At 49.2% G+C, this 27,752-nt stretch overlaps 5 protein-coding genes across 14 annotated transcripts in view; 3 read left to right on the forward strand and 2 right to left on the reverse strand.

The window, feature by feature from the left end:
- LOC118218690 (myosin-binding protein C, slow-type-like) overlaps positions 1-3,106 on the reverse strand; it is a 34,700-nt gene extending 31,594 nt beyond the window's left edge. For all 8 annotated transcript variants that reach the window (XM_035401298.1, XM_035401297.1, XM_035401295.1 and 5 more), the window contains exon 1: positions 3,032-3,106. In XM_035401298.1, coding sequence (XP_035257189.1) covers positions 3,032-3,053 — 22 coding nt within the window. In that variant the 5' untranslated portion in view covers positions 3,054-3,106. The remainder of the gene's footprint in view (positions 1-3,031) is intronic.
- Positions 3,107-7,219: 4,113 nt separating this feature from the next.
- On the forward strand, positions 7,220-11,239 carry LOC118218702 (ADP-ribosylation factor-like protein 1). Its single transcript, XM_035401322.1, has 6 exons — positions 7,220-7,368; positions 7,978-8,115; positions 8,488-8,569; positions 9,172-9,283; positions 9,938-10,116; positions 10,638-11,239. The coding sequence occupies exons 1-6, from the start codon at positions 7,365-7,367 to the stop codon at positions 10,666-10,668; spliced, it is 546 nt and encodes a 181-aa protein (XP_035257213.1). The 5' UTR covers positions 7,220-7,364; the 3' UTR covers positions 10,669-11,239.
- Positions 11,240-12,307: 1,068 nt separating this feature from the next.
- Positions 12,308-17,594, forward strand: si:ch211-59o9.10 (uncharacterized protein LOC561841 homolog). Of its 3 annotated transcripts, none has more exons than XM_035401312.1 (11): positions 12,308-12,441; positions 13,123-13,331; positions 13,948-14,023; positions 14,227-14,716; positions 15,109-15,221; positions 15,361-15,450; positions 15,963-16,068; positions 16,534-16,643; positions 16,736-16,857; positions 17,181-17,280; positions 17,413-17,594. In XM_035401312.1, the coding sequence occupies exons 2-11, from the start codon at positions 13,150-13,152 to the stop codon at positions 17,479-17,481; spliced, it is 1,458 nt and encodes a 485-aa protein (XP_035257203.1). In that variant the 5' UTR covers positions 12,308-12,441; positions 13,123-13,149; the 3' UTR covers positions 17,482-17,594. The 3 variants fall into 3 exon arrangements, with proteins under 3 accessions (XP_035257203.1, XP_035257205.1, XP_035257204.1); XM_035401314.1 differs by having other exon boundaries at positions 15,112-15,221; XM_035401313.1 differs by having other exon boundaries at positions 12,311-12,441; positions 13,146-13,331.
- Positions 17,595-19,067: 1,473 nt separating this feature from the next.
- Positions 19,068-24,020, reverse strand: LOC118219217 (inositol 1,4,5-triphosphate receptor associated 2-like). The gene is made up of 10 exons (XM_035402217.1): positions 23,960-24,020; positions 23,399-23,406; positions 22,813-22,956; positions 22,434-22,568; positions 22,014-22,233; positions 21,516-21,559; positions 20,645-20,703; positions 20,194-20,289; positions 19,662-19,778; positions 19,068-19,248 (listed from the first exon to the last, which is right to left on the reverse strand). Exons 1-10 carry the CDS (start codon positions 24,018-24,020, stop codon positions 19,068-19,070), a joined length of 1,065 nt encoding a protein of 354 aa, XP_035258108.1.
- Positions 24,021-27,372: 3,352 nt separating this feature from the next.
- Positions 27,373-27,752, forward strand: part of LOC118218699 (aldo-keto reductase family 1 member B1-like) — a 6,007-nt gene continuing 5,627 nt past the window's right edge. Inside the window, exon 1 of the mRNA XM_035401318.1 lies at positions 27,373-27,526. Coding sequence (XP_035257209.1) covers positions 27,383-27,526 — 144 coding nt within the window. The 5' untranslated portion in view covers positions 27,373-27,382. The remainder of the gene's footprint in view (positions 27,527-27,752) is intronic.

Below are 27,752 nucleotides of genomic sequence, written 5' to 3' on the forward strand. Positions count from 1 at the left end.
CTTCTTTTTCGGCTACCTTTAGACTCCGGGCACCGTTACAGCCTTTCCCCCCCCCCCGATGACCAAATGAGAAGCTCTCCTACGGCGCGGGGATTCATTCCCGTCTTCGGCGCCGTCCAATAGAAACGAGCCGTTGGGACAGTCCTCTGTCTTTTGAACGGAGGGGACATTCCCAAACAATTTGGCTACAGTGCAGTGCGCCGAGCTTTGTGAACTGTACTGACCAGCCGCGGCTGAATTCGGAAATATCGAATGTCTTTGATGCCAGACAGAACGCGCTCTGAAAGGTCAAAGGTCAAAGACACCCCCCCCCCCTCACCCTCTCCGTTGATGACGTTCTCTAAAACCGAATTACTTTTCTTTGTGAAGCCGGTGTGACCACAACCTCCCAAGTCACAACACAGGGGTGCACAAGGAAACAGAAAAAATAATGTAACATTTGTTTGTGGAAGCGTCCATTGTTGCCACTGAGGAAAAGTCCTTGGCCGTCATGTGGGGATGCTTGTGTGTGCGCGTGTGTGTGTGAGTGTGAGTGGGTGGGTGTGTGTGTGTGTGTGTGAGTTTGTGTGTGTGTGTGTGTGTGTGTGTTTGGGTGGATGGGTGTGTATATGTGTGTGCGCGTGTGTGTCTGTGTGTGTGTGTGTGTGTGCACATACGCAGTCATGAGCACACACACACTCACTCACTCTCTCACTCACTTAAACAGGGTTATTGTTGCAGGATAGAGACAGTCTGTTGTGTATACGCGTATTGGTGCCAATGGATTTGCTTATTTCCTGTTCGGCAATGTTGTATCGCCTTGTTGTCCATCTTAAAAAACTGCCTTCATCAGAACTGTAAAGGAGTGGACAAATAAATAAAAATAAATGTGGCACAGGTTCAGATTGATGTGTATTTTAACCCGGGGGGAGAAGGGAGGGGTGGTGGCAGCCATAGCCTTGGAGAGGTCCTTAGCAGGATTTCATTTATGTGACCCCCCCTCGCCGCCCCCCCCCCCTTCACAGCCCAACATTATAAATAACACGCGCATGTATTTTTGCATCATTTTGGCGCCCCCTGGTGGTCTCCGGGCCCCGGAGCAGCCGCTTCGGCTCTGAGAGACGTGCGGAGCTGGGGGGCCGAGGGCGTGGCCAGCCCCCCCCAGACGTGGCCAACTCCGGCTCGTTTGGGTGAAACAGGAACCGGGGTATCGCGCCCATTTAGAGGCGCGAGTTTTATGGAGGGCCGTCGAAATGTCCACCCCTGATCACATCCCTCAAGTGTCACCCCCCCCCCCCCCGGGGGGCGCCCGCTTGCCCAAAATTGGCAGTGGGGAGCAGGGTGGTTGGCATCCGTCCCTGATTCCTGATGTGGGGGATGGGGGGGAGCTCTCTCCTGGTGTCCCCAGAGTGAGCTGCCTGTTCCAGAATGGAGAGGCGGAGGGTGGGTGGGGGGGGGAAGGAGCTGAAAGACAATGAACTGTCACTACCCCGTCCTTAACACAGGAGTTGCCGAGCGACACTGGAGCCCCCGGCACGCACGGCGGAAAGAGCACAGGTGCTCATTAGTGGGGGGTGGGGGGGGGGGGGGGCAGCCGCTGGGGAAAAGGACTAACGGCACGGGGGGGAGGGGTGTTGCATCATCTGTTAGCGTAGCCTGACACTGCTACCCCGAACCTGTCCTGCTGCCACTGAGCGACTGAGCATCCGAAAACACAGCACTGCACTGCAGCACTGGCAACAGTCTTTAACACTGCACTCACAGAGCATAATCACTCACAGAGCATAATCGCACTGCACTCACAGAGCATAATCACTCACAGAGCATAATCACACTGAGCTCACAGAGCATAATCACTCACAGAGCATAATCACACTGCACTCACAGAGCATAATCACTCACAGAGCATAATCACACTGCACTCACAGAGCATAATCACTCACAGAGCATAATCACACTGCACTCACAGAGCATAATCACTCACAGAGCATAATCACACTGCACTCACAGAGCATAATCACTCACAGAGCATAATCACACTGCACTCATAGAGCATAATCACTCACAGAGCATAATCATACTGCACTCACAGAGCATAATCACTCACAGAGCATAATCACACTGCACTCACAGAGCATAATCACTCACAGAGCATAATCACACTGCACTCACAGAGCATAATCACACTGCATTCACAGAGCATAATCACTCACAGAGCATAATCACACTGCACTCACAGAGCATAATCACTCACAGTGCATAATCACACTGCATTCACAGACTAATCACTCACAGAGCATAACCACAGTGTTCATTAACACTGAACTGACGGAGATTAGTCAGGCTGCTCATTTAACACCGCCCGTCGCCCAAGGGATCAGCAGTATTCATATGTGTACCGTACAATCTCCACAGGGGGACGCCATTGCGACAGTACAAGCAGAACCGCACATCACGACAGCAACAATGGCATCTTTATACATACACCTGTTTGGTCCGGCTGAGCCCGCATCATTGGCCAGTAATACATCACTAAGTCCAAAGTCACATTCTGGATTCCAGAGAGGGGACCACAGCAACAGGGCCGAAGCTGCCGCTCGCCAAACCGCTCGACCGCAGCCCTCCGGTCAAAAGCCCGACCAATCCGCTTCCAAATCCCCCCTCAGAATCCCGACCGCGCCCCGCGCCCGGACCCGGGCGACGACCGCGGCGTTCCGCAGCCCCGGCGAAGAGGGCGGCCCCGCGGGAGTCGCTACGGAAACCGAGCGTGAAACCGCGTCCTCCCCCCCTCCCCCCCTCCCCCCCCCCCCCCCCCCCCAATAAAAAAAGCATGAAATACAAGCGCAATCACGAGATCGGCTGGCTGATTTCACGCGCGCGGATATTCTGTTACGGCAGGTGATTCGCGTGCGATGAGACGATCTGCGCGCGCAAAGCCTTCTGATTTACGAGCGGCCGCAGCTGCCTCTCCTCCTCTCTCCCCCTTTCCCCCCGCTCCTGCTCTTCCGGGACCCCCCTGCACCCCCGAGTCGGAGAGGGCCGAGGTACTCACCTTTCTTTGTGGGCTCGGGCATTTCTGAGCGTTGTCCTCCGGGCTGTGGAGGGAGGGGGCGGTGAGAGGGTGGGGGGGGGGGGGGTCCGGGCGGGCACGCGGGTTTGTTTGACCGTTTGAAGGGGGGGGGGGAAACGCGCGGGTGGGAACGGGAACGGGGCCGGTACTCTGGGGTCGGGGGAGACGCGCCCCTGGTTTTTATAAGAAGGGGCTTGCTCCTCCCCCCTTGCCAAACAATGTGGTCCCACAGCACTCCCACCCAACACACTCCACCCCCCACCCCCCACCCCCCCCCCTTCACACACTTGATATTAATCCACCGAACTGAAGGATTTATTGGGAGGAACGGGGAGGGGTGGCAGTGTCGGGGGACCCTCCTTTTTGAAATGTGGATGGTCGTCACGGGGTGAGGGCTGGGATCATGTGTCCCCTGCTTTTATCCCCCAGGATTAGCTGAGGCGCTTTGGCGACAGCGTCGGGAACGGCTGTCTCACGGGCACAGAGGGGAGGCGCGGGGAGGCGAGGGGAGGCGTGGGGAGCCGTGGGGAGGCGTGGGGAGGCAAGGGGAGGCGCGGGGAGGCGAGGGGAGGCGTGGGGAGCCGTGGGGAGGCGAGGGGAGGCGTGGGGAGGCGTGGGGAGGCGAGGGGAGGCGTGGGGAGGCGTGGGGAGCCGTGGGGAGGCGAGGGAAGGTGTGGGGAGGCGTGGGGAGGCGCGGGGAGGCGCGGGGAGGCGAGGGAAGGTGTGGGGAGGCGTGGGGAGCCGTGGGGAGGCGTGGGGAGGCGAGGGGAGGTGAGGGGAGGCGTGGGGAGGCGAGGGGAGGTGAGGGGAGGCGTGGGGAGGCGAGGGGAGGCAAGGGAAGGCAAGGGAAGGTGTGAGGAGGTGAGGGGAGGCATGGGGAGGCGAGGGAAGGCAAGGGAAGGTGTGAGGAGGTGAGGGGAGGCGAGGGAAGGCAAGGGAAGGTGTGAGGAGGTGAGGGGAGGCGAGGAGGGGCATTCCCCGGCACCCCGACTTCGTCGCCGAACGTCGGCCGCGACATCGTCACGGCAACCGCTCCCCGACGAACCGCCCCGGCCGTCAAATCGCGATGTCAGCACAGTGTCGCCCCCCCCCCCCCCGAAGAAGGCCGTGGGGTAAGCGCGGTGCAAATCGGGGGGATCCCGGGGCCCTAATCCCAGAAGGCCATAGCGTCCGCTGGTTTTTCGGCGTGTTTCGGCGATTAAGGGCTCAGTTTGACCCGCGGGCACCGCGGGGGGCCGCTGGAGTTTGACATCTCAAGTGTAAACAATGACACGGTTACAACGCCCGGGTCCCGCCGAAGGCAACAGATGCCGCGGCCGCAAGATGGCCACAGACAGACTAGCGGCGCTAGCACCAGCCAGGCTCATTTTGGTCCGGGTCCCATTTGTCATTTCCATCGTGCCAGTTCTGTTTTAACTCGTATAAAAACCTGCCGCTGTCCCTGGGGGGGGGGGGGGGGGGGGGGGGGGGGCTGGCCTTGATGCAACAGGGCGGCTGAGGGAAGTCACTGACAGGAATCTAGCCCTCAAACATCCACGGAAGCCGTCGTGCTCCATTCTTTCTGTGGTGCTCGCTGTACTGTGGCACGTACCGGGGGGGGGGCCAGCGCTCCTGTCTTTGACCACGTCGGTCTCGAGTCACACGTACCACAGGTAACCTCTTTTTAAAAACAGTGTTTAAAAATAATTTGAAATTTTGTCATTTTGCAAAATAATAATAATGGGGGTAATGAACGTACATAGATTATCTGGGAGCAGAACGTCGTTGCGCCAGCTGCTTTGAGGTTTCGTCAGAAGCGTCTCTGAGTATCTAAAACATCCCTCATTGCATGCAAAAGGGGCCTGGGCCAACTGAGAACACACACTAAACCTGAAATTATACTTTTTAAAAACCCAGGAAGTGAACTATCACTTTAAAATTGTTTTTTATTTTTGTATGTAGTTTTTTTTTTGTAAAACTACCATGACCCCTTGCCGGAAAACAGAATATTTTTATAGAAAGAGCTGCAGTAAGGAGACGGCGATGTCCACTTAGCGACATCCAAATTTAGCGGCACTGGGTCTGAATCTTTGCTCGCGCACAAAGATGCATCGGTAATCCATCCAAGATCCTTTCTGCGCGTATGCACCCCAGTTACACCTGCGCTGGACAGTATTCCCTGGGTAATGGTTTTTCGGGATGAACGCAGACACAGCAAGCCTGCCGAGGCACGTTATCACACACATTCTCCAGGAAGGGGGGGGGGGGGGGGGGGGGCTGGGGAGAATGGAGCACGTGGCCTTTCCTGGTAGCTGACCCCCAGGGCTGTGACAGCCCCATATATAACTCAGCTCTGGCTGCAGGAATAAAGGGAAAGGCTCAGGACTGATCATGTGGGCCTGTCACAACGCCACACAAGACCATTGAGGAGTGTTTGCGCTGCTCAAGGGCTTGCATCACCCAGCAGTTTTAGCCATGAGGTCACTGGCAGGAAATAGACGAGGAACCCCTCTGAAGTTCTGCGGCACCCCCTGCTGGTAGACAGTGAGAGTAATACAGGGGGTTGTCGGTTTTATTTTTATGGTAATTTATTGATGGGTACTGTATTTACGGGGCTTTGTCATGTTGTTGAAGTGATTTAGCAACGGCAGCCGTCTCCGTTCGCATGAATAAATCCTGTTCGAATTCTCAGGCAGAGGGAATGTTGAGTGAACACAAACACTGACAGGTTCTACTCAGTACTCTCAGGAAGCGCTCGCAGATATGACCTCTGACCTTTTTAGAACGTGACCAAAGAATAACTGAAATTTCTTACTAGGTTTCGAGGGACAATTTGTATTCAGGGGATTGAAATTTTAGACAAGTTTAGAAATCATATTGAATCATATTTACATGTGAAGCCTGTGTGTCATTGGTCATCTACTTTGACCCTTTCATTTAATTACACTTTACACTTTGACACAGATAATTTTAAATTATTTATTGATTGCACTCATATAATAATGTCTCTGATAAATATTTGCAAGTGTGTGGTCGTGTGTAATAATGTATCATTGGCTATAAAAAAATATATAACATTTTTTAATATCAGTTTTAAAAAATGATTTGATGAATGTCTCTGCTATACATTTGAGTAATATGTGCATATGACATTAGGCTACAGTAACTGACAGGTTAGCAAAGAATATCTCATTAGTCTTGTGATTAGGATAGAAAAGGGAAAGGATCCTTATCTCTACACTGAATTAGAGCACCTGTAATCTCAAAAGAATCTTTTCCCTGAACCGAGCGTGGAAACATCTCTGCTTTCACATACACATACCTCCTGGGCCATTCTGCAATCTTTAAATTACACAGAGGCTACGCGAAATAAATACACGCAGCTGGTGTTGTGAAGTGTGTCAGTAACACCAGAGGCAGCTAGGACTTTTGATTAGCTTTACCTAATGGAAAATAGCTAAGTAAAGTGTCTATTTCAGACACATATTTTTGTTTATATTACCGCAATTGGCATCGTTTGGGGATAACGTAAACAAGGTATAATAAATCATACATTCAGGTCTTCAGCCTGACAGCTTCACCACAAAATGTTCAGTGAGCAGTAATATGGAATAAAAATAGCAATTGATTTGCTTTTCAAAGCAGGTGCTGGACAAATAACAAGGTTGCATGCAGATAAAGTCACCTCTAAGAGGTCGTGCTGGATATCAAGCTTCATTATCAACTAATTTAAACGACCTGTATTTAAAAAACCCAAGAAAATGAAGGAAAACCCGAAGATATTTTGGGAGCAAGAAATGTGGGACTTTTTCACGCTGAAAAATACGAGCTCGACGAAAATACGAATATTACAAGTTTGAAAACATACATACATTATACAAATGAACAACACACATTGCGAAGAAACTGAAGATAATCTCACTACAGTTTATTATTTTGGATGGAAATTAATGCTGGGGAGAGAAATGACCGTTATCAGTTGGCCGGGCGCTGTGGTGAAAACTGAGATGGTTCACGTGATTGGGTTACGTAGTCTATTGCGGAAGTAAATATTTATTATGGAAAAAGCACATTCCTTCATACATATTATTATTATTATTATTTTTATTAGAGAACTTGTTGTTTGTAATTTTTATGTGTACACAAACTATAAGAAGAATAAACTTAAATATGATTATAAAAGAGACGTGTTGTAGCTTTAAGCATGAGAATTACATTGGAATCTGAAGGTCGTGGACAAACAGACAATTTTTTTGTAGTCAATGACACGTCACTCGGACCCAAAATTCCGTAACGCTGAACGATTAAAACTCAGAATTAGCATTTATCTACAAATATGGGTAAGGCTGTCAGTATGATTTTACGCCAGCGATATAATGGTCATTTATCTTGCCGTGTAACTTAATTATAGTTTTTGATGTAAGCGTTTCTGTCTGTATAGCTAGATAGTTGTCTGTCTAGCTAAAAGGTGGCTATACTGTCGGTTTTCCCAAAAACGGAGTGCTTAATGTTTTTTGGTGGTAAATGTTGACTAGGCAGTGAACCTACATGTCGGAGGGTTAGCAACCCAACTGATGCTAGTCTGCTCGATTCCTCGTAATGTTGACGTTTGTCACAATTTGAACCAGGGTCCAGTAAGCGAGTTTAGTGTTGTGAAAGCAGAGCGATATATGCGCAAGAATTTTATGATGTTCATTTATCATCCTGATTGCTTTGGGTGTAATTGTTGTGGTCCTCTTGAATTCGCGTTGCGGTCTGAAAGCATTAAACAGCAAATCAGTATATACCATAGACAGTAAAAGACAAGTGCATGCTGGTGTACTTCATATATACAGTGAGTTACTGTGTTACGGTACCTGACTGACTTCAAAATGTAACATTGAATGACTTCCAAGTGGGGAGAACATCCAGTTCACTTTGAAGTGAGGTGACTGATTACCTCTTTGCAGGGGGGATTTTCTCCAGTTTGTTCTCCGGGCTTTTTGGGACCCGAGAGATGAGGATATTGATTTTGGGACTGGATGGTGCCGGGAAGACCACCATCCTTTATCGCCTACAGGTCGGGGAGGTTGTCACCACCATCCCAAGTATGTATTAGTTCAACCAGGCCCAGCTTTGGAAGTGGGGGGAACCTGAGCAGGCTCCCCAAGTTCACAGCTGTCCCATCAATCCCACCCCCCCGCCCCATTTTCCTGTCTCCAATGGCACACTGTTCAACTACCATGCAGCCCAAATCTATGCACTAGTAAATACAGCACCATTAGCATTGCAGCTGTTTCAGGTTGATTCTGGTGCAAGGGGTTTGTCTTTTTCTAACAGTTCTCAGTACACCCTCCACTGTCTTCAAAACGCCAGGCACACTTCTCATTGTTATCAATCTTCCTTCAGTTCTGTGAATCCCTGCTGGTGTTCTGTCATTTGTATTTTTAAGCCCATAATGTTTCTTTTTGTTTTCCCAGCAATCGGTTTCAATGTAGAAACGGTGACGTACAAGAACTTGAAATTCCAGGTGTGGGATCTTGGTGGACAAACCAGCATCAGGTGGAGTAGCATTCCTGGTCAGGGAGCTGTGTTGCTATGAGAATGTGTTGTGCTGTGCTATATGTTACATTGCAATAACGGAGGATGGGCTCCCCCTCTGTGGCCGGGTTCCTCCTGAGATTTCTTCCCATTGGCGATTTTTTTCTCGCCACCGTTTGAGTATTTTCCTTTCCACGAGGAAGGTTTTTTTTGGTCGTTTTTTATTAAGCTCATGCCTGGTTTTTTCCCAACTTCCTCTGCGAAGCATCTTTGTCACAGTGTCTGTCTAAAAAGAGCTATACAAATAAAGCTGAATTGAATTGAGTTTAACAATAATTTCACGCGGGTATCATTTTACACAATGCAGCTGCCCATAGGATGAAATGTTCTGTTTTCTGCTCAAAGTCGGTGTGTATCTGTATGCCCGTGTAAGTAGCTTTGGTAGCTTGGCCACACTTCACCCTTGTCAGGGTTTAATTTCATGCAACATGCAGCGTCTGGCATCATTTTTTGTCTGCCCAATACGCCCACCTTGTACAGCTCTCTGATGCTCTCTCTCTCTCTTTCCTTTCCTCTTTTACTTTTCCCCCTCCCTGCATCCCTTCCTCCCATGATTTCTTCAGGCCCTACTGGCGTTGCTACTACTCAAACACGGATGCCGTGATCTACGTGGTGGACAGCAGTGACAGGGATAGGATGGGAATCTCCAAGTCTGAGCTGGTGGCTATGCTGGAGGTGGGGTTACTACAGTTGGGTTATTTAAAGTGTGGGTGTGGCATATGAAACTGTGGGTGGCACTAATGCAGCTGACAGTGGGGTTTGTGGAGCCAAAGGTCGGATTCAATAAAATGTGGGTGTAGCTTATGGAACCTGAGGTGGAGCTAGGAATGTAGGGTGCTGAATTTTTAGTGGGTGTGCCTGGGCTGTGACCGGAGGAAATGAGTAAATGGTAAATGGTAAATGGACTGCATTTATATAGCGCTTTTATCCAAAGCACTTTACAATTGATGCCTCTCATTCGCCAGAGCAGTTAGGGGTTAGGTGTCTTGCTCAAGGACACTTCGACATGCCCAGGGCGGGGTTTGAACTGGCAACCCTCCGACTGCCAGACAATCAGTCTTACCTCCTGAGCTATGTCGCCCGTGAGTGACATGTAGGCTATAAGAATTGGTGTCATCAAACCGTACACACTCACCCTTTCAGCAGCCATGGTAACAGCACTGTGCAACCAGGCATTCAATGCAAGGCTGTATTAGTGTACAAAGCAGTTTGACCAGTGTGACCAGTGGAACTGGAGGCGGTGCCAGCTGTGATGATGTAACAGTTGGGGTTGGAGCTTGTGGAACCGCGGGCTGGGCTCGCAAGCTGACTCTTGTTTGTGGTGCGCAGGAGGAGGAGCTGAAGAAGGCCATTCTGGTGGTGTTCGCCAACAAGCAAGACATGGAGCAGGCCATGACTCCCACGGAAGTGGCCAACTCCCTGGGCCTGCCCGCCCTCAAGGACAGGAAGTGGCAGATCTTCAAGACGTCAGCGACCAAAGGCACGGGGCTGGACGAGGCCATGGAGTGGTAAGCGCAACTCGCTAAAGAACAGTATCTCCTGATTATGCACCGCGGGTTTCATAATGTGCAGGTTGTGTCCAAACTCATTTTGCACATGTAGGGCCTGATTTACTGAGGCATTTAGCATGTGCGAAAACCTTTTAGCACACGCAAAACCAATAACATGGCCAGTGATTGGTCATGGTATTTTTTTGCACCAATCATTGATTGCATTATTAGTTTTATATGCGCTAAAAGGTTTTGCATGTGCTCAAAGGTTTTCCACATGCTGAAGGTCTTAGTAAATCAGGCTCTTAGACATTTAGCGGATGTTCTTTTCCAGAGCAAATTGCGTAGCTTGAAGCTATGTGTGTAGCTGGATATTTTGGTGAAGCAATTCAGGTTAAGCATTTTGCTCAAGGTTACAACAGCCACGCTCCGTCTGGAAGCCATCTTGCAAACTATGGGTTACAAGCCAGGTGCCCTAACCATTATAAGCCATTTGTGTGTGTTGTGCATTAACCATACTGTCTTCTCTTTCCTTGTAGGCTTGTTGAGTCCTTGAAGAGCAGGCAATAAGCATGATTCTGATCTTAAACCCCCCCCCCCCCATGTAAATATTCCTGATTGAGCCCCCAGTCATGGTTCAAGACCATCCCCCCTCCCCATTTTGGTGGCAGCTTCACACCCCTACGCTTCCCCAGGACAGGAGAGAGGCAGCAGGAGGAGGGCATCAGCAATGTAAAGCTCACGTTCAGTGAGTCATCCACTGAAGGCTCAGACTTATTTGATTGGTTACCCAGTGGAACGGACACTCGTGATTGGTGGCCCAGTATGGTGGACTTTCAGACTTGTTCTTGGCCAAACTGGTCTTTTTGCAGGCCTTGTCTGGTGATTTGTATTATTTTCTATTCTCACACAATTAATATGGGTCTGGATTATTTTTCTGTGTTTTGGTCATCTTTGTCCTCAGGCAGACTGCAAAACATTGATATGTTATACTTTTGGTAACTGACACTAGTGTCTATTTGTGTTTCTCTGCGATTCATTCCTAATTGCTTATTTATTTATGAGCTTCATCAGTTCAAAACTGTTTGTTGAAGAAAATATGTAATCATGCTGAAAAGAATAAATCTGCATTGTCAATCTGGTTAGACTCAGCCCCTGAATTCTGCTGCTCTGGATATGTGGGTAATGTAGTTTCCTGCTCTTATGAAGATAGTAAAGGAGGCATGGTCAGTATGACGGGTTGTGATGCAACAGCGCATGAATTAAGTATTTCTGCTTCCTTGTAGTTCATTCTTATGGCGGTAAAGCTCTTGAACACCAAACACAAGCATTGTGTCTTTTTTTTGTCTATTTTTTTTTTTTTTTTTAAATAAAGGTTTGATTTTTGCTCAGACTTCCACTAAGATTATCTAGGTGAAATGAAAAGTGCAATGCACTCCTGAGAAAATATATGCTTCAAAACATGGCTGGAGTGCTGTTCACACAGCATAATAATAATTACGTCTACAGTTTGTCAACAGAGAAAAAGGTTCAGTGGAGTGGGGCTTGAACTCTGTTGAGAAATGATGTCATTAGTGTGTCTTCTCCATTAATGAAAGCTGTTGCCCAACATAGATTAACCTTGGCTTTCTTACACCTAATGCAATGGGCAGAGAGCGCACACAGCACTGGTGTGGGGATAGAACCCATAGTTGCTGGAGCTGGCGGTGATACCAGTACACTTATCCATTGAGCCACCCCAGGTGTCTGGGTTTAAAATGAAATGAATCAAATGAAAAAGTGAACCCTTCTAAGACACTGCAGAGCTTGGGCTTGAAACCGGGTCCCTACATTAATATACAGGGTGCTCCATAGGAACAAGTCTTTTATTTGTTGTATTCCCCCTTCTACTGATTTAGAATCAACTGCTTTCATAGGAGAGCAAGATTTGCAATTCATAATACATATAATAGGGGTGGACATGCGGTGGGTAAATCCAAGCAACATTCACCCTAATTTAACTGAGTAAAAACCCTTTTTGAGTGAAGTTCGTCGCAGTTCACAGACTATAACCGAATAGAACAGTAATATAAAAATGCTTGGTTAAAGTGATGAGATTTAAGAAACCTTAAAAACATGGTCACAAAATTGTGTTACAGCATGTTCATGTGCGCTGATCCCGTTAATGGTACTTCGATTTTGAACTTTCCCGCCCTGGTGATCCCCGGAAGTCATTTCCTTATTGTACCTTTTTCCCTCTTCAGTCTTCCTTCGGTACAGTCTGAGCTGCGTTGCGCTATTAGCCTTCCTAGCATATGTGCGTTTTTTACATTATTGCGATCACGGATTTTATCGTATTATTTGGTAAGTCATACACTCTTTGTTACTGAGCATTTCCCATTCCAAACGGCATTTTTACTGAGTTTCAGTTCATAATATGTTGGTAAGACGTAAGTGGTCTAACCAGCTATCCATAGTAGAAAACATATCTAGCCAGATCAAGTTAGCCGGCGAGTTCTTAATCGCCTAGGAACAGAAAGTGGAAAATAGAAACTATCGTTTTCTAACTTTTGCTTATAATTTCTGCGGATCGTTTAGCAACCTCACTATATCACGCACTTGAAAGCAGGTTAGCGATTTTGGCTACTCATAAGAACCATTAGCAAGATTGGCTAGTTAAGCATCCAACGTAGCAAGCATGAAGCCACGTGATACTGGAAATTGTAAGCCGGGTCATGATTGACAGGCAAATGCCGAGAGACAGCTGACCAGAGGTGTGTGGTAGAACATCTGTGATTGTTTAAATTATAATTATGGAATACCCAACTGTAAAACCCAAGCGTTTAGACGTTTTGAGGAAACTGATTGCCTTCAAATCGTCTGAATAGGCAACAACCTTGTAATAATTATTCGCCTTTTATTAGCTGATGTGTTCAAGTGAACTGTAAATGAGTTAGCTACCATCTTTGCTGTGTGGATCATATTAATTTATGAAATGGTTCTGTGCGTGTGCCCGTGTGTGCGTGCTACCCTGTGGTGTGGCAGTGAGAATGGATTCTCTTTAGCAGTAAGATGTCCAGGAAAAGTGACGCAGGAGAGGATATGAGCTGCAGCAACTGGCTGGGTTGTGAGCCTGACACCCCAGACCCTTTTGACCAGGCCTGTCTTTTGGGCAAAAGGAACTTCCTTTTTGACCATGCCGAAGATCACGGCAACTTCGGTTCACCAGGCATCATTGTCCCGGAAACTCCCAGGTACTAGCATACCAATATCACTGCATGCTTGCATGAGAAAAACTCTGTCGCTGCACTTCTATTAGGAATGTATCGTTAGGATTATACCCATACTACTACTCTTATCAGTACTTCTTATCGGTTTATCCTTTATGGATACTTAATGATCAGTTCTTTTTGATGCGTTTGGAAGAAAGTCAGTAATAATAATAATGAAAAAATAATTGACACTGTTTTATTAATCTCTTGTATAACAAAATATTCTTTCTTCCGCAGCAATGTTTTAAATTATACACTATTATAGGCTCTATATAATCTAACTGACAACAACAAACATTTAAAAATGAATAAAATAAACAATATTCTTTACAGCAGAAGGCTAAAAGATGTTCAGACAAACAGAATGCGGAGAACCTAGAAGATTAACTGCCCTGCCTGCTCTTGCACCCCCTCACATACAGGACAGCTGTGCTTTTCTCAACGGTCCGCTGGGCCTCTTAAAATGTTCATTGATGGATCCCGGTCGCTTTTAGATTTTGAATGTAGAATGGCCTTGAATGCAGTGAGCGCGTGCTCAGCACACTGAGCCAAGGTGCAAAGGCAGTAGATAACCTGTGGGCGGGGCGTTGTTTTCCAGTCCGGAATACTGCGGAAGGAGACGTAGGATCAGGATCCCGGCGCGGCGGGAAAACGGTGCGGAATTCCACGCGCGGGTGAGCGATTGCGTCCCGTCGGCCTCTGGGAGGACGGAATTCGCGAATGTCTGTTTAAGCTACTTGGAATCAGATCAGTGTCTGAGTCAACTTTCCATTGCTGTGAAAGATCACAAGGAAGAAGACTACAATTCTCTCACTTCAGACATCCTAGGCAAGACAGCGCCCCCTGTGGTCAGTCTTCCCGTCTGTTCCGATTTCAGGACGCAGCCGGCACCGGCCCGGCAGGAAGTGAGGTCGCCGGGGAGGAGGGGGCGTGCCCCGACGACGTCGGCGCGGCGCCGTCGCGGCACAGGCCGAAGCGGCGGAAGCTGTGCCTCCTGGCCGCTGGTTCGAGGGCGGGCGCGGTGACGGGCGGCGGCGGCGGCTTCGTCCCCGCCTCCTCCCTGATGGCGGCGGTATCCGCCGAGTCGGCGCGGCTCCAGGCCGGCTCCTCCTCTTCCTCCTCCTCCTCCTCTTCCTCGTCCCGCGAGCGGGCCGCCGACGGGGATTCTGGGAAACGCGCGCTGGATCGCGGGGAACGGGCGGTACGCCGGAAGAGGAAGCCCGGAGAGGCGGGGCCGTCCGAACTCTCCGGAAGGGGCGGGGTTAACGCCCAGCCCGGCGAGGAGGCTGCGGCCGGCCGGCTGTCCAACGACGCGGAGCGGGCGCGCTCATTCCGGTTCGACTGGGACAGCCACCACCCTACCGGCGGTGAGAAGGCGGGCGGGGCATCTCTCCTATTTGCTGATTGCGGGGGTGTTTCCAGAGCTGGGGGGGGGGGGGGGGGGGGGAGTAGGATCTGAGAGGCTAGATTCAGATTGTTAGGGTGTTATCCACAGCCAAGGGGGAGGAGTTTTGAGGTGAATTGCTGATTGTGGGCGTGTTTACACAGCCGAGGGGGAGGAGCTATGGGGGTGAATTGCTGATTGTGGGCGTGTTTCCGCAGCTGAGGGGGAGGAGTTTTGAGGTGAATTGCTGATTGTGGGCGTGTTTACACAGCCGAGGGGGAGGAGCTATGGGGGTGAATTGCTGATTGTGGGCGTGTTTCTGCAGCTGAGGGGGAGGAGTTTTGAGGTGAATTGCTGATTGTGGGCGTGTTTTTGCAGTCAAGGGGGAGGAGCACATCGTCATCAGCGACGAGGACGATGACGTCACCGCGGCCGTGGTTCGCTCGGCTCAGGTGGAGGAAGATGAGGCTTTCGCGCGAAGCCTGCAGGTTCGTCTTCGCTCGTGCTCTCTGTTTTTTTTGATAACCCCCACACCACACCGGGGTTATCCACCCCCTACACTCAGGTGCGACATGTTGGGTTGGACACGCCCACTGAGGGGTGTGGCTAACTGCGCTCTGCCCACAGGCACAGTTTGACAGGGAGGAGCGGGAGGTGGAGCAGAGGAGACAGCAGGCCAGGCCCACCGGCAGTCCCACCCACTCAAATGGCCACCCAGTCAGTAACCATGCCAGATTAATTACTGTGTGTTTCCTGTTGCAGTGTGATTACTGTGTGTGTTTCCTGTTTCAGTGTGATTACTGTGTGTGTTTCCTGTTGCAGTGTGATTACTGTGTGTGTTTCCTGTTGCAGTGTGATTACTGTGTGTGTTTCCTGTTTCAGTGTGATTACTGTGTGTGTTTCCTGTTTCAGTGTGAGTACTGTGTGTGTTTCCTGTTTCAGTGTGTGTTTCCTGTTTCAGTGTGAGTACTGTGTGTGTTTCCTGTTTCAGTGTGAGTACTGTGTGTTTCCTGTTTCAGTGTGATTACTGTGTGTGTTTCCTGTTGCAGTGTGATTACTGTGTGTGTTTCCTGTTGCAGTGTGATTGCTGTGTGTGTTTCCTGTTTCAGTGTGATTACTGTGTGTGTTTCCTGTTTCAGTGTGATTACTGTGTGTGTTTCCTGTTTCAGTGTGATTACTGTGTGTGCTTCCTGTTTCAGTGTGATTACTGTGTGTGTTTCCTGTTTCAGTGTGAGTACCATGGAGGGTGGAGTTTGATGTCCTCTCTCACCTCCATGATGGACTCCAACGCATCGTTCCTGTACAGTTTCCCAGAGACGTCCGCTCTGACAGACAGTACGTCTCCAGCCCTGATCTGGGTTTGGTTTTTTGTAAACGTGTGGTCATAACCTGCGTGACGTACGTGGAGTGTGACCGTGAACGTAAACGGCTTGACAAATGCACGTGTGTGTGTGTGTGTGTGTGTGTCTGTTTGCATGCTAATTTGGACCTCTGTGTTCAGATGGGTGTAGGATTGCACATTCAGGTTTGCGTGTTGAGGCTAGACTTTATGCGTTCAGGGCATAATGTGTTTGTGTGTTGAGGCTAGACTTTATGTGTTCAGAGTAGAATGTGTTTGTGTGTTGAGGCTAAACTTACCTGTTCAAGCTTGAATATGTTTGTGTGTTGAGGCTGGATTTATGTGTTCAGGCTTGAATATGTTTGTGTGGTTGAGGCTGGACTTGTGTGTTCAGACTTGAATCCGTTTGTGTGTTGAGCCTGGACTTGTGTGTTCAGGCTTGAATCCGTTTGTGTGTTCAGGCAGGTCGGGTAGACACGGCGGGGGCCGCGCCCAATCACAGCGCTCCCGCGGACGCCCCCGTCGCCAGGCCCTCTCCTCGCTCGACGACAGCCAGGGGAACAACTACGAGGTGCGCGGTGCGCTCTTATTTTGAATTCTCCGTCCCCCTGCCGACGCCGCGCGAGGGCCCTGACCCGAGGTGCCCGCCTCTTTTCTCCGCAGGCGCTGCTGGCTTTCGAGGAGAGGCAGGGGCCGGCCGTCGCCAAGAACTGCCTGAGCCAGAGAGAGATCCAGCGGCTGCCGACCAAAACCTTCAACCCCGCCTACTGCGCCGGAAAGACCGAGTACGTGGCCCCCAATTCCTGTTCTTCAGACGGAAACGTCGTTATTTCCGTTTACCAATTTTAATGTTGTTAACAGAACTTTCTTAGCATTCCCCCTCTAATTTACACTATGTAGGTTGAGAGGGTCTTACTAGATGGTACTGTGCTAATGTAGCAGAGACGTTGTGCACTGCAGTGCACTATATTGCTATAGGTCAAGCAGTGTTTCTGCAGTGATGTCACAATGATGTTAATGAATTCTATTTGGCAGTAGCGCAGTGGTGATGTCACAGTGGTATTTCCTGGTTGAGTGGAATCATTATGATGTCATTTCTGCTTCTCAGCTGCCAGATCTGCTTCTCTAGCTACACGGACGGCGAAGAGCTGAGGATGCTCCCCTGTCTCCATGACTACCACGTGCAGTGCATCGATCGCTGGTTAAAGGTGAGCGCGGCGGGTGGGAATTCTGGGATCGAGCATCCCGCCCTGTTCCCGAACCCCTTGTTTTTAATCGGTGGGTCAAGCTACGGATAAATGAGGATTTCGTATTTAAGACTGCGTATTCTTTGCTTGTAGGAGAGCTCCACCTGTCCCATTTGCAGAGTCGATGTGTCTGAAGGCGGCTGTCTAAAGGAGACACTGTGACCTCACAATAGCCCCCCTCTTCCGTGTCACAATGTGGCACTGTGACACGGGGTCCAGCAGGAGGTAGGGGGGGCGGAGAAAGAACTGCGGGTGGCAGCGGCTGATTGGATGCAGCCACAGCTGCCCTTGAATTGGTAGAATCGGGGGTCACTGCGTGAGAGACAGCGTCTGTCAAAGTATTGAATTTAACTTCACGTTACCACTAGGGGGCAGAAAACACCAAAAACCGAGGCGAATCCAACACAGTCGCTGAGCATTACCTGTTTTAGTTTTTATTGTAAGTGTGTAAGGGTAGTCACGCAGAACCAGTTCACACCAAAGGACTCCGGTCTGGCAATTCTGCCTGGTCTGCTGGATTATAATTCCAAAGCTTCCCTTGCTTTTATCTTTTTTCATTTGGTCGATGGCGCTGTTCTATTGATGGATCGTATTTTATTCTGGTCTTAAGGAGCTGGGATTTTGACTTTTTTGTTTTTTTACATATACACATTTTTGTATAGAATAAATCGAAATGAAAGAATAATAAATTTTTTAAAATCTGCAATGCTGTTGACTTCTCGTGAACAGTTCTGTCTCGGTTTCTCAGTGTTCAGAGGATGAACGTTTGTGCGCTCGTTCACAAACGCTAATCGCACAAACTGTGGTTTCGTGTGCTGAAATTGAACGAGAAAGCAATTCAAGGGATGAAGGTGGTCTCACCTTTACGTGTGGAAGAGACCGTTTCTGATTCATGTTTCTGCCAAACGGTCGAACGGAATTCTCGTTTTCATCTTTATTATGAGTACAGCATAAATACAGTCACAGAATAAGAACGGTCTTCATGAAACAAACAAACATTAAAAACGAATGTTTTCTGCGTGGAAACTATTCTAACTGAAATATAATAACAGAATTTAGTCAACGTGTGCAAAATAAGTCAAAATGGGCCTTAGAGTTTGGTTTTAAAACTGAAAACTATTTTCACATGTCTACATGGAACAAGGAAGGAATGGGTTACATGTGCAATAATTCAACTTTTACTTTGCACAACTGGCTGCATTATAACTATTACATAATATATAAGCCTACTAATGTTTATATCTATTTTATCTGGAAAAATGTTTTAAAAATTGCTTGTACATATGTTTTTTAAATCACTGTTGAAATAGCTCAGCTTGTCTACTTAAGTAGTCTACTGCTCTATTTGTACGGTAATGGACCAATCAGATTAGCTCAGCACTTTCCCCAGGCTGCAGTGGGTGGAGCGTAACACCATACAGACCTCACTGGGTGTGGCCAGAGCCGGAAGACCTTCCTGGGTGTGGCCAGAGCCAGCAGACCTTCCTGGGTGTGGCCAGAGCCAGCAGACCTTCCTGGGTGTGGCCAGAGCCATCAGACCTTCCTGGGTGTGGCCAGAGCCATCAGACCTTACTGGATGTGGTCAGAGTCAACAGACCTTCCTGGGTGTGGTCAGAATGATTAAAAGGTTTCCTTTCTCACACTGAGAATGTTACACACGAGGGAGTGTCAGTGCCATCCCTCCCCCCCTCCCTCCCTCCCTAACGACCCGGGCAGGGGTTGCCGGGTCGGGCGCGTCCCAAGCGGCGCTAGGCGGCGCGCCTGGCCGGAGCCGCCTCCACGGCGGGGTGGGGCGTGAGCGTGCCCAGGAGGGCGAGGAGCGACGCCAGCATCACGGCCAGCACCAGCGGGGTCCACCATTCCCAGCTGCTGCGATCCCGCACCATCGCCGGGAAGGACCTCACCATGCGCGACACCGGGTGGTCCCTCCTGGAGGACGGGGAGGGAGAGAGGGAACGAGAGACGGGGGAAGAGGGAGGGAGGGGTAGATAAAGTTGGGAGTTTGAAAAAATTGGATCAGAAGGGAGAAAGGGAGGATGAGGAGGAGGATAGAGGACGAGCTATCCAGGTGTATGATTATGGGACTCTCCTCCACACCACTATCTTATAGGTCTCCAAAATTCACAAGAGCCAAGACCAATCCCAAGCAGGTTCAAGTTTCAAGGCATTCTAATTTTTCAGTTGTTTGACAGTTTTGAGACTCAATTTCCCATAAGCACTTTCTGTGGATCTTTGTTCAGTTAAATACACCCTAGCTGAAGAACTTCAGGCTGACAAACTCCCACCCTCCACCCCAAGGACAGCCTGGAGCAGAGGTTTGACACGGAGGCGTTTTGACTAACGTCCTGACGGCCTTGACGAAGGCCGAGAGTTTGTTTCCCAGCACGGTCAGCCGCGACAGCTTCTCCTTCACTTCCGCTTCCTGTTCCTCTATGGGCGGCAAGACCGCGTCCTCGTACCTGCGGGGGACACCCGAGCACGAGTGTGAGGAGTCGCCGGCAGGCGCCAGAAGCCGCACGAGAGGAAACGTTACTTCTACGACCGCAACTGTTGTGAATTTCAATGAAAATGAATGGGTTTTATGAAACTTTGTTGAGTCAGTTGTAGTTTGAAGGTTTGTTTTGCTGCTGACCCCTTTCTCCTTAGAGTGTCTGTGCCTGCTAGCCGTTATTGCGTTTCAACACCAGCGTTTCATTCAAGCCGTCGATTGGCTGGATAATCTGCACACCTTGTTCTCAAGGCCTTAATTGGCTGCCGATGGAAAGGAAACTACAAATACCAGCAGACACTGGGGCAGACTCCAGGGCCCGGAGTCTGACAGCCCTGAATCAGAATGAGAGTGGCATTAGAGACGTGCTTCGTGGCGATCCTTACCTGTTGGTCGGAGAGGACTCGTTGTACTCCAGCCAGGCGGTGGAGTTAATTAAGCGATGCAGAGCCGGCTGCGTGGCGTTCCTCCCCGCCCCTCTCCTGCAACGGTGCGATTGGGCGCACGTCGATGATGTCACAAAAGGTCAGGGTTTAGACAAAGACGAGTCGTGTTTCACGCAAAGATGCGATGTCATAGTTTAAGAAAACAACATGACAGTAAGCTTTAAATGATGATGTGCCATCCAGATTTACATAAAGAACTAACTCATGAAAGGAAAGTATATCATTCCAGGATTTTTGGAAGGCTTTTTGGAAGATATTAATCTGAAGAACATCCAACTCCCTCTGTATTCGTCTGAAAGAAGTACTCGCTTAGTTTAAGTGAAAAGAAAGACGTCTTTGCGTCCGTCGTCTTCATCTCTAAACCCCCTACTGGGTCGACCGCAGTACGTACCAGGCGTTCCTCCTGTTCAGCCCGGCCAAATCGAGGTCAGCATCCCCCTGGTCCCAGAGCTAACGATCGGAGAAAGAGGGGGTGAGGAAGAGCCAGGCAGGAAGTACAAACCCTTACCACCTCTCCTCTCCTCTGTCTGAAGCCACTCAAACTCAGCGGGAGTAAATTGATTTGCTGGTTAAAATCTTAATGGCAGGTGGCACAGAGCTTCTGCTGGAAAGTGCCTTTTATTTTGAAGCACTGGCACCCGTATCCTCCTTGGACCGGGTGATTCATTTTTGTCCCCTGTAGGGGACACGAGTATCTGGTCTTTATGGAACATCAAGGACCACGATGGAAATAAGTCCAGGACTTTTTCGTGTTATCCTTGACAATTTCTTCACATGCAAGTCTTTTTGATACATGTGTTTTAATTTTGTCAAATGAACTAAACTAAACTGAATAGCCATATATTCTACTATGCTAAAACCTGCACGGCAAGGAACATTAAATGCCAAAAAAATAAGTAAGGAGTATATTTATATTCAATTTAAATATGAAATTTATATTTTTATATAAAATATTTTCACTGCAACGTGCCTTTGTCGTCCAAGACACTTGTATCATATTTTAAAAAATCAAACACTGAGGTCCACATTCACAAAGCCACTTTAAGTGGGAGTACTGATCCAGAGTCAGCTTCAGTCCCGCTCATTCAACTGAGTTCACGAGGACAGGTGTTCCTGGGCGCTGACCCCAGATCAGCACTCCTACCCTGGGAAGCTATGTGAACGCAGGGTCTCTGGGGGGGGGGGGAGCAGGCTCGCGGCGGCGGACGGTAACCGCGCGCGCGGTCGTAGCGACCGGAAGGACGAGCGGAAACACGACTGACCGTGTAGTACGGAGATCCCGCAGCTTGCTGAGCGCCGAAGTCGTCTGGGGGGGAAAAAAAGAAAAAAGAAAAACGTGTCGGCGAGTCCTCCTGAGGGCCCGTTCGGCGTCCGACGCCCTGTCAGCGTTACGGGCGAACGGGCGCGCCGCAGCTAGGGCTGCTTATGAGGAACAGCCCCGTCCCGTTAGTGCCCGTAGTGTTAGCGTCGCTCTGTGTGTACGGCCTGATTTACGAATACCTCTAGCCCGCGCGAAACCTATTAGCGCACGCTAAACTAGTAACACTACCAGTGATTGGTGCAAAACAAATGACTTGACCAATCGTCGGTCACGTTGTTGGTCATTGCGTGTCCTAAAAGGTTTCGTGTGTGCTGAAGCTCTCGGTAAATCGGACCCTCAGTGATTATAAACGCTGCTGAGGTTTTCTGGTGATGAAGGGCTCCGCCTTCTGGTTGATGCTTACGAACGCAAAGAGAGGAACGCTGGTGTTCTCCATTACTGCACACTGTGCTGAATGAGAGGGTCTGCTGAGTGACTGCGGTGTGTGGGTGTGGCTGTGTGGGCGTGGCTGTGTGGGCGTGGTCACCGTTCTCGGGGGCGGGCTTCTCTTCGAGCGACTCCTTGAGCTCCGTGAGCTCCGTGTGCTCCGCCCTGTAAACGCCCCGCAGGGTCTCCACCTGCTGGATCATGGCCTCCACCTCCTGGGTCACGCGCTTCTCCTGAGGAGCACACTGCCAGATCAGCAACACACACACACACACTCACACACACAGACACACACACATGCACACACACACACACACACACACACACACACACATAGACACACTCACACACACACCCACGCACACACACACAAACACACACACACACACTCACACACACACACACTTGCACAGCAGGCTCTCAGTGCTCCTACCTCCTTTATGGTCCCCAGGGTCTCTGAGCGGGTGGACATGCGCATCATGGCTGCCGGCAGGACGCCCAGGGCCTTCTGCAGGCGCTGGATCAGCTCCACGGTCTTCTGGTTGTGCTCACACAGGGGCACCAGCGTCTGGAACAGACAGACAGACAGTGGGGTGGGGGGTGGGGGGGGCGCTGAGGGGGCTCCTCCACAGATACCCTCGATGGAAGAGTCCCCCTTTAGGGCCCCCTTCCTCAACGCAAAACAACAAGCGGTGTGCTCTGTACGGTCCTGAAGTCTGAGTCCCCGCCCGCTCCCACACCTGGAGAGGCCCCTCCCCCTACATAGGGAAGCCCCTCCCCCTACGTAGGGAAGCCCCTCCCCCTCCTCTCACCTGGAGCAGCGCCTGGCTGCTGGAGACCTCCTCCTTCACGCCCTCCTCGGCCTGGTCACGTGACCGTTCCTCGCACTGCAGCCGGCTCTCCAGGGAGTCCAGGTCGCGCCTGAAGGCCACCGCCCGGAGATGGAACGCCTGAGACTGACGCGGGGGGGGGGGGGGGGGTGAATCGCACCGTCAGCATGCCGAAGCAAGGGCCTCCGGGCCCCCCCCCTCCCCTCGCCACCCTGTACCCCCCAGTCCTGGCAGGAGTTCCCATGCAGAGCGCTGCCTAGCGCAGGACCGCACACCAAACGATTCTATGCTAGCGCTGCTAGCAGTTTTAACTGGTATCTTAATGCGATACCCGCCAATGAGGCGGTTAGCTAGCCTGGAAGCGTTTGAGCTAGCCACAAATGTGTGATTAGAATGTTCTCAACTGAACATTCTAATGCTGATGTCACAATCACTACTGGTAATTGAAAGCAATGGAGTTCTAGAACACTGAGTGAATTTGGAAAAAATTTTTAAAAAAACATTCCAAAAAACCGACTCCTCAAAGGGTTAATACAGACGTGAACATGTGACCCTGCAACTCACTCACCTCAATTTCTGCACGACATGGCGATGAGCTGGAACGAAGAGCAAAATGTCTCTCTTATTTTCCGTTGAGTGACAGACGCCTCATACTTGTCCTACGGTGACAGTGATGTCAGTATGTGTGCGTGCTCGGAGCACACTTGCCTGTTTTCGTCTTCTTTTGAGTTATCTGCTGCACCTTCCGGAGCGTCACCTGCAGAGGCAGAGTTCCTGAGTGAGAATCCCTCGAAACAGTAACCCGGAAAATCTCAGATTGAGTGGAGTAAACGGATGATACCAACATCTCTGAGAGAGGTGATATGTGAACACTACAAAGATCTTTCAGCGAGAGGCACAAGCAAACTACTCCCTCCTTACACCCTTTAAAGTGTAAGATCACAAATATGTGATTAGAATGTTCTGAACTGAACATTCTAATGCTGACGTCACAATCACTACTGGTAATGGAAAGCAGTGGAGTTCTAGAACACTTGACTTAGAATTTTGAAAGAAAAAAAAAAACATTCCAGAAACCCCGCTCTTCAAAGGGTTAATGAGTGGCGAGTGTACGCTTCCGATAACCGACCTTCCGCCTCTGCGACGTCACCGAGCTCCTCCTGCGAATTCTGCTTGTCCACGGACTCCATGCAGGCGGTAAGACCCTGGGAAGCAAACGCACCATCTCGATTCTGCGCTCGCGGGAAAAGCACCCGGCGAAAATCAAAGCGTATGAAAAACAGATGCGGCTGCCTGCCTCGACTTCTCTGAGACGTGCTTGTGTGCATTCGTTTCCAGCAGCGAAGCAGCTAGTGCTAAAATCGCATTATTTATACCAGACAATCTTTACTGAACTGACAGTCTGGTCTTCGTATGGTTGTACGGTGTCAAAGTCACACAGGGTGGAGAGAACATAATAAAGAGCAATTAAAAAGTGATTAACGAACTGTTTGAAAGCAGAAGCTCGGTATGCCAAGACAAAGGCAATGCCATTAGGCTACAATGGCCCTATTGCTTCTCTTGTTGCCGAATTTGACAGAAGATGATGAGACCACAGAAATGCAAATGAAACATTAAATGAAGAGCTAGGTTTGAACACTCCTTTGATGGTTCAGACCATAGACTTCATTATGCTGGATGGGAGCTTTGAAGCTCTAGCTCTGGAGCGGCTCAAAGGGTAAGTGTGCTGATGTTATCAACCCGATAAATGCGGGTTCGATCGCTTCTCCTGCAGAGTGTATGTCTGACCTGTGCTTCTCATCCACAGGTGCTGACGTGTATGTAAGCTGGCCCAGGCGGTGGCAGTGGTGCTGCAGAAGAGGATGTACTAGGTAGGATGGGAGGTGAATTCCCTAGGGGGGGGGGGGTGGATTGGGGTGGGAGGGTAGAAGGGTGGCATTGGCCCCCCAAAGGTGAATAGGAGAAAGGAGGGGTGTCCAAAAAAGCAACCTTTCCTACTGCAACACAAGAGAAAGGATTTTCTCCCTAGGTGTAAGGAGTTTCATCAAGTTTCATCAATGATGGATCACAAGCATTTTCCCTAGAGAAGTGGCACGTTGTGTTGGGGTGTTGTTTTCTAAGCTGAAAGAGCTGAGTTGAAGTCCTTGGTGTATAGAGCCCTTTTCTCCTTTGACTTATGAGACTGTGGATTTAGTTAAACTGGATGAATGCTTGGAAGTAGAGCTCTGTTGTGGGTCAGAGTAAGTGTGCTGGTACTACCCCTCCCAGTCCCATCCTTCTGCAGTGTGTATGAGGCTGTGTTCCACACTGTGTACTTGTGGTCTTTCTAGAGCGTAACTAATTGAATTGCAGCGCTCTAGATAGAACACAAGCGTACAGTGACTAACGTCTGTCTCTCTGTCATTCACAAGCAGAGATATATATTTCAGATTTTCTGCCAACCTATGTACAGTACTGTGATCTTTTGACTGATAAAAACGGAGCAAAAACATATAGAGAACATACTGCCTTCTTTATATATTTATTTTTTAGAAAGTAGCACACCACACAAAGCTCTGTCCAGAGGAGAGGTCTAAAATTAATCTAAAAATTGCTTGTCAAAGAGTGATCATATCTGACTAATCTTAAAGAGAAGTGTCTGATGGTTAGTTCGTAAGAATGAGAAGGTAAGTGTAAACATTGTCAGTGATCCTGTTTTCTTATTAATATTTTAACTATGGACAAATTATTATTTTGTAATAATTCATTTTACTTCACTTAAATGCAAACATAGCGCAAGTCTGAAAGCGTCCTTTATATGAAGTTTTGAAGTGCGCTGACAATATAAGTTTATGTGCTGTAAGAACAGTGAATAAACTGAAGATATTTAAAGTTACCACTACTACCTAACCCATTCCCTACTTCACACTTTTAGCATCTGGGTTGAGTAGGTGATCAGTGTTTCTTCGACTATTGCTTCCTGCAGCCATGGACCTGAAGAGAATTCAGCTATTCACAAATCCACAACCATTATTACATCGAGCGCAGTAAGAGCGTGAACAACAAAAAAGGTTAAAGTTCTCACCAGTTCTCTCTTAAATTGCCTCCCGGCTGTGTCTTCTCTCTTGGATGTTTGAGAACTTTTGTTTCCGGGAGCAGTTAACAAACGACCATCGGCGGTCACAGACTAAGACCCAGCTCGGACGCGGTCGCACACCGACACTACAGTTCAGATCGGTCTCAGTCACTCACATACGCGGCAAGGGCCCGACCGAACAACTCATTCAAATATATTTGCAAGACAAAAGAACTCGGCTTTGTCGCCCGAGCGCTTGCGGATGTGCGTCGGACGTTTGGAAGATAGGGATAAAGGTGCTCGCGGCAATCGACAATTAGCCCGTCCCCCCTGCGCACACAGACGCATACTTACAAACACAATTATTATTATTATTATTATTATTAATTACATTTATATAGCACTTTTCCAAATGCTCAAAGTGCTTTACAGTGAAGGGGAACTCACCTCACCCACCACAATGGCTCGATAAGTAGAATTTTTTAAAAAGGTTCACACTTCACGCTCCGGGGGTTCACGCTTCACCTGATTGCCGGTCCCCCACGCGAGACCCCGCCCCCTGCAGGTGAATTGTGGGTATGAAAATCCAGCTGGAGAGACGCTGAGCGCTCCCTCTGGGCCTCCACACATCTGGCCAGCGGCGTGGATTTACATTGCAAATGGAGGCTTTCTCAACTTCGAGAGAGGGAGGCTGTCTTTTAAGGGCAACACCAATAATGAAAGAGCATTCTTCAGCTATGTCAGGGCCAGCTTTATATATATATATATATATATATATATCATAGGGCCGAGAATATGTTACAGTACGATATATTATTAGTGTTACATGTACCATTAATCCTTCTGGCTGTTCTTTAATTCTTATGTCTTTGCTTTTGCTCTCGCTTTGGAAATGCTTCTCGATGTATAGTCATTCAAAAAAAAAAACATGTCCGAATCTGTGGGTGTGGGTGTGTGCATGTGTGAGTGTGCGTGTGTGTGTGTGTGGGAGGGAGAGGGAGAGGGAGAGAATCCTCACATTTTGTTCTCATTTCAAAGAGGCCACAGCTACTTAACTTTACATTATGGGATCCTATTTGAAGGCAATCTTTCTATGTTAAATATATGTGTGATAACACATCTTTATTATGGAGGTCAAGGGATACACTGTTGGTTTCTGGGAAGATCAATGGAGGCTGTTCATTGTAACAAATAAAAAGTGTGTGAGTGTGTGTGTAATGTGTGAGTGTGTGTGTGTGTGCATGTGTATGTGTGTGTGAGTGTGGGTGCGACTGTGAGCGTGTTTGTGCATGTGCATGTGTGTGTGTGTGTGTGTGTATGCGCATGTGTGAGTGTGTGTGTAATAATAATAATAATAATAATTATTATTATTATTATGTGGAATATGCAGAGTTACACTAGGGGCTTGGGGCTCAAGGGGAGAGTCATATGACCTCCAGGTCCAATGAGCGTGCGGCAGCTGTCTTGCATAAGGGCAGAAACATGATACGCGTGGGGATGGGTCTGCTGGCGGGCGTGGGCTCCCGCGTGAGCAGAGCGGCGCGGCTTCCCAGCTTCGCTTCCCGGACCCTCGCCATGGCCTCCTGCGTGAAGCTCAACACCGGGGCGGACGTTCCCCTCGTCGGGCTCGGGACGTGGAAGGTCGGTCCCCCGTTTCCAAAGTTTCGAAAGTCGCTCCCGGGCAGCGTAGGGAACGCCCGCGGCGGCGGGCTACGCGGCTGTAGCCGCACTTGGATTCGCGCTCCGAAATGACCTCTCTGCGATTCGCTTTCAGGTTTTTTTTTTTTTGCATGTGCACATTTGCTGGCGAGCTCTGTGAGATTAATGTGACCGGAAGCGCTTTTTGTGCGTTTTTGCGTCCCCAGCG

This window comes from Anguilla anguilla, chromosome 19 (assembly GCF_013347855.1).
Source record: "Anguilla anguilla isolate fAngAng1 chromosome 19, fAngAng1.pri, whole genome shotgun sequence".
NCBI lineage: Eukaryota > Metazoa > Chordata > Actinopteri > Anguilliformes > Anguillidae > Anguilla > Anguilla anguilla.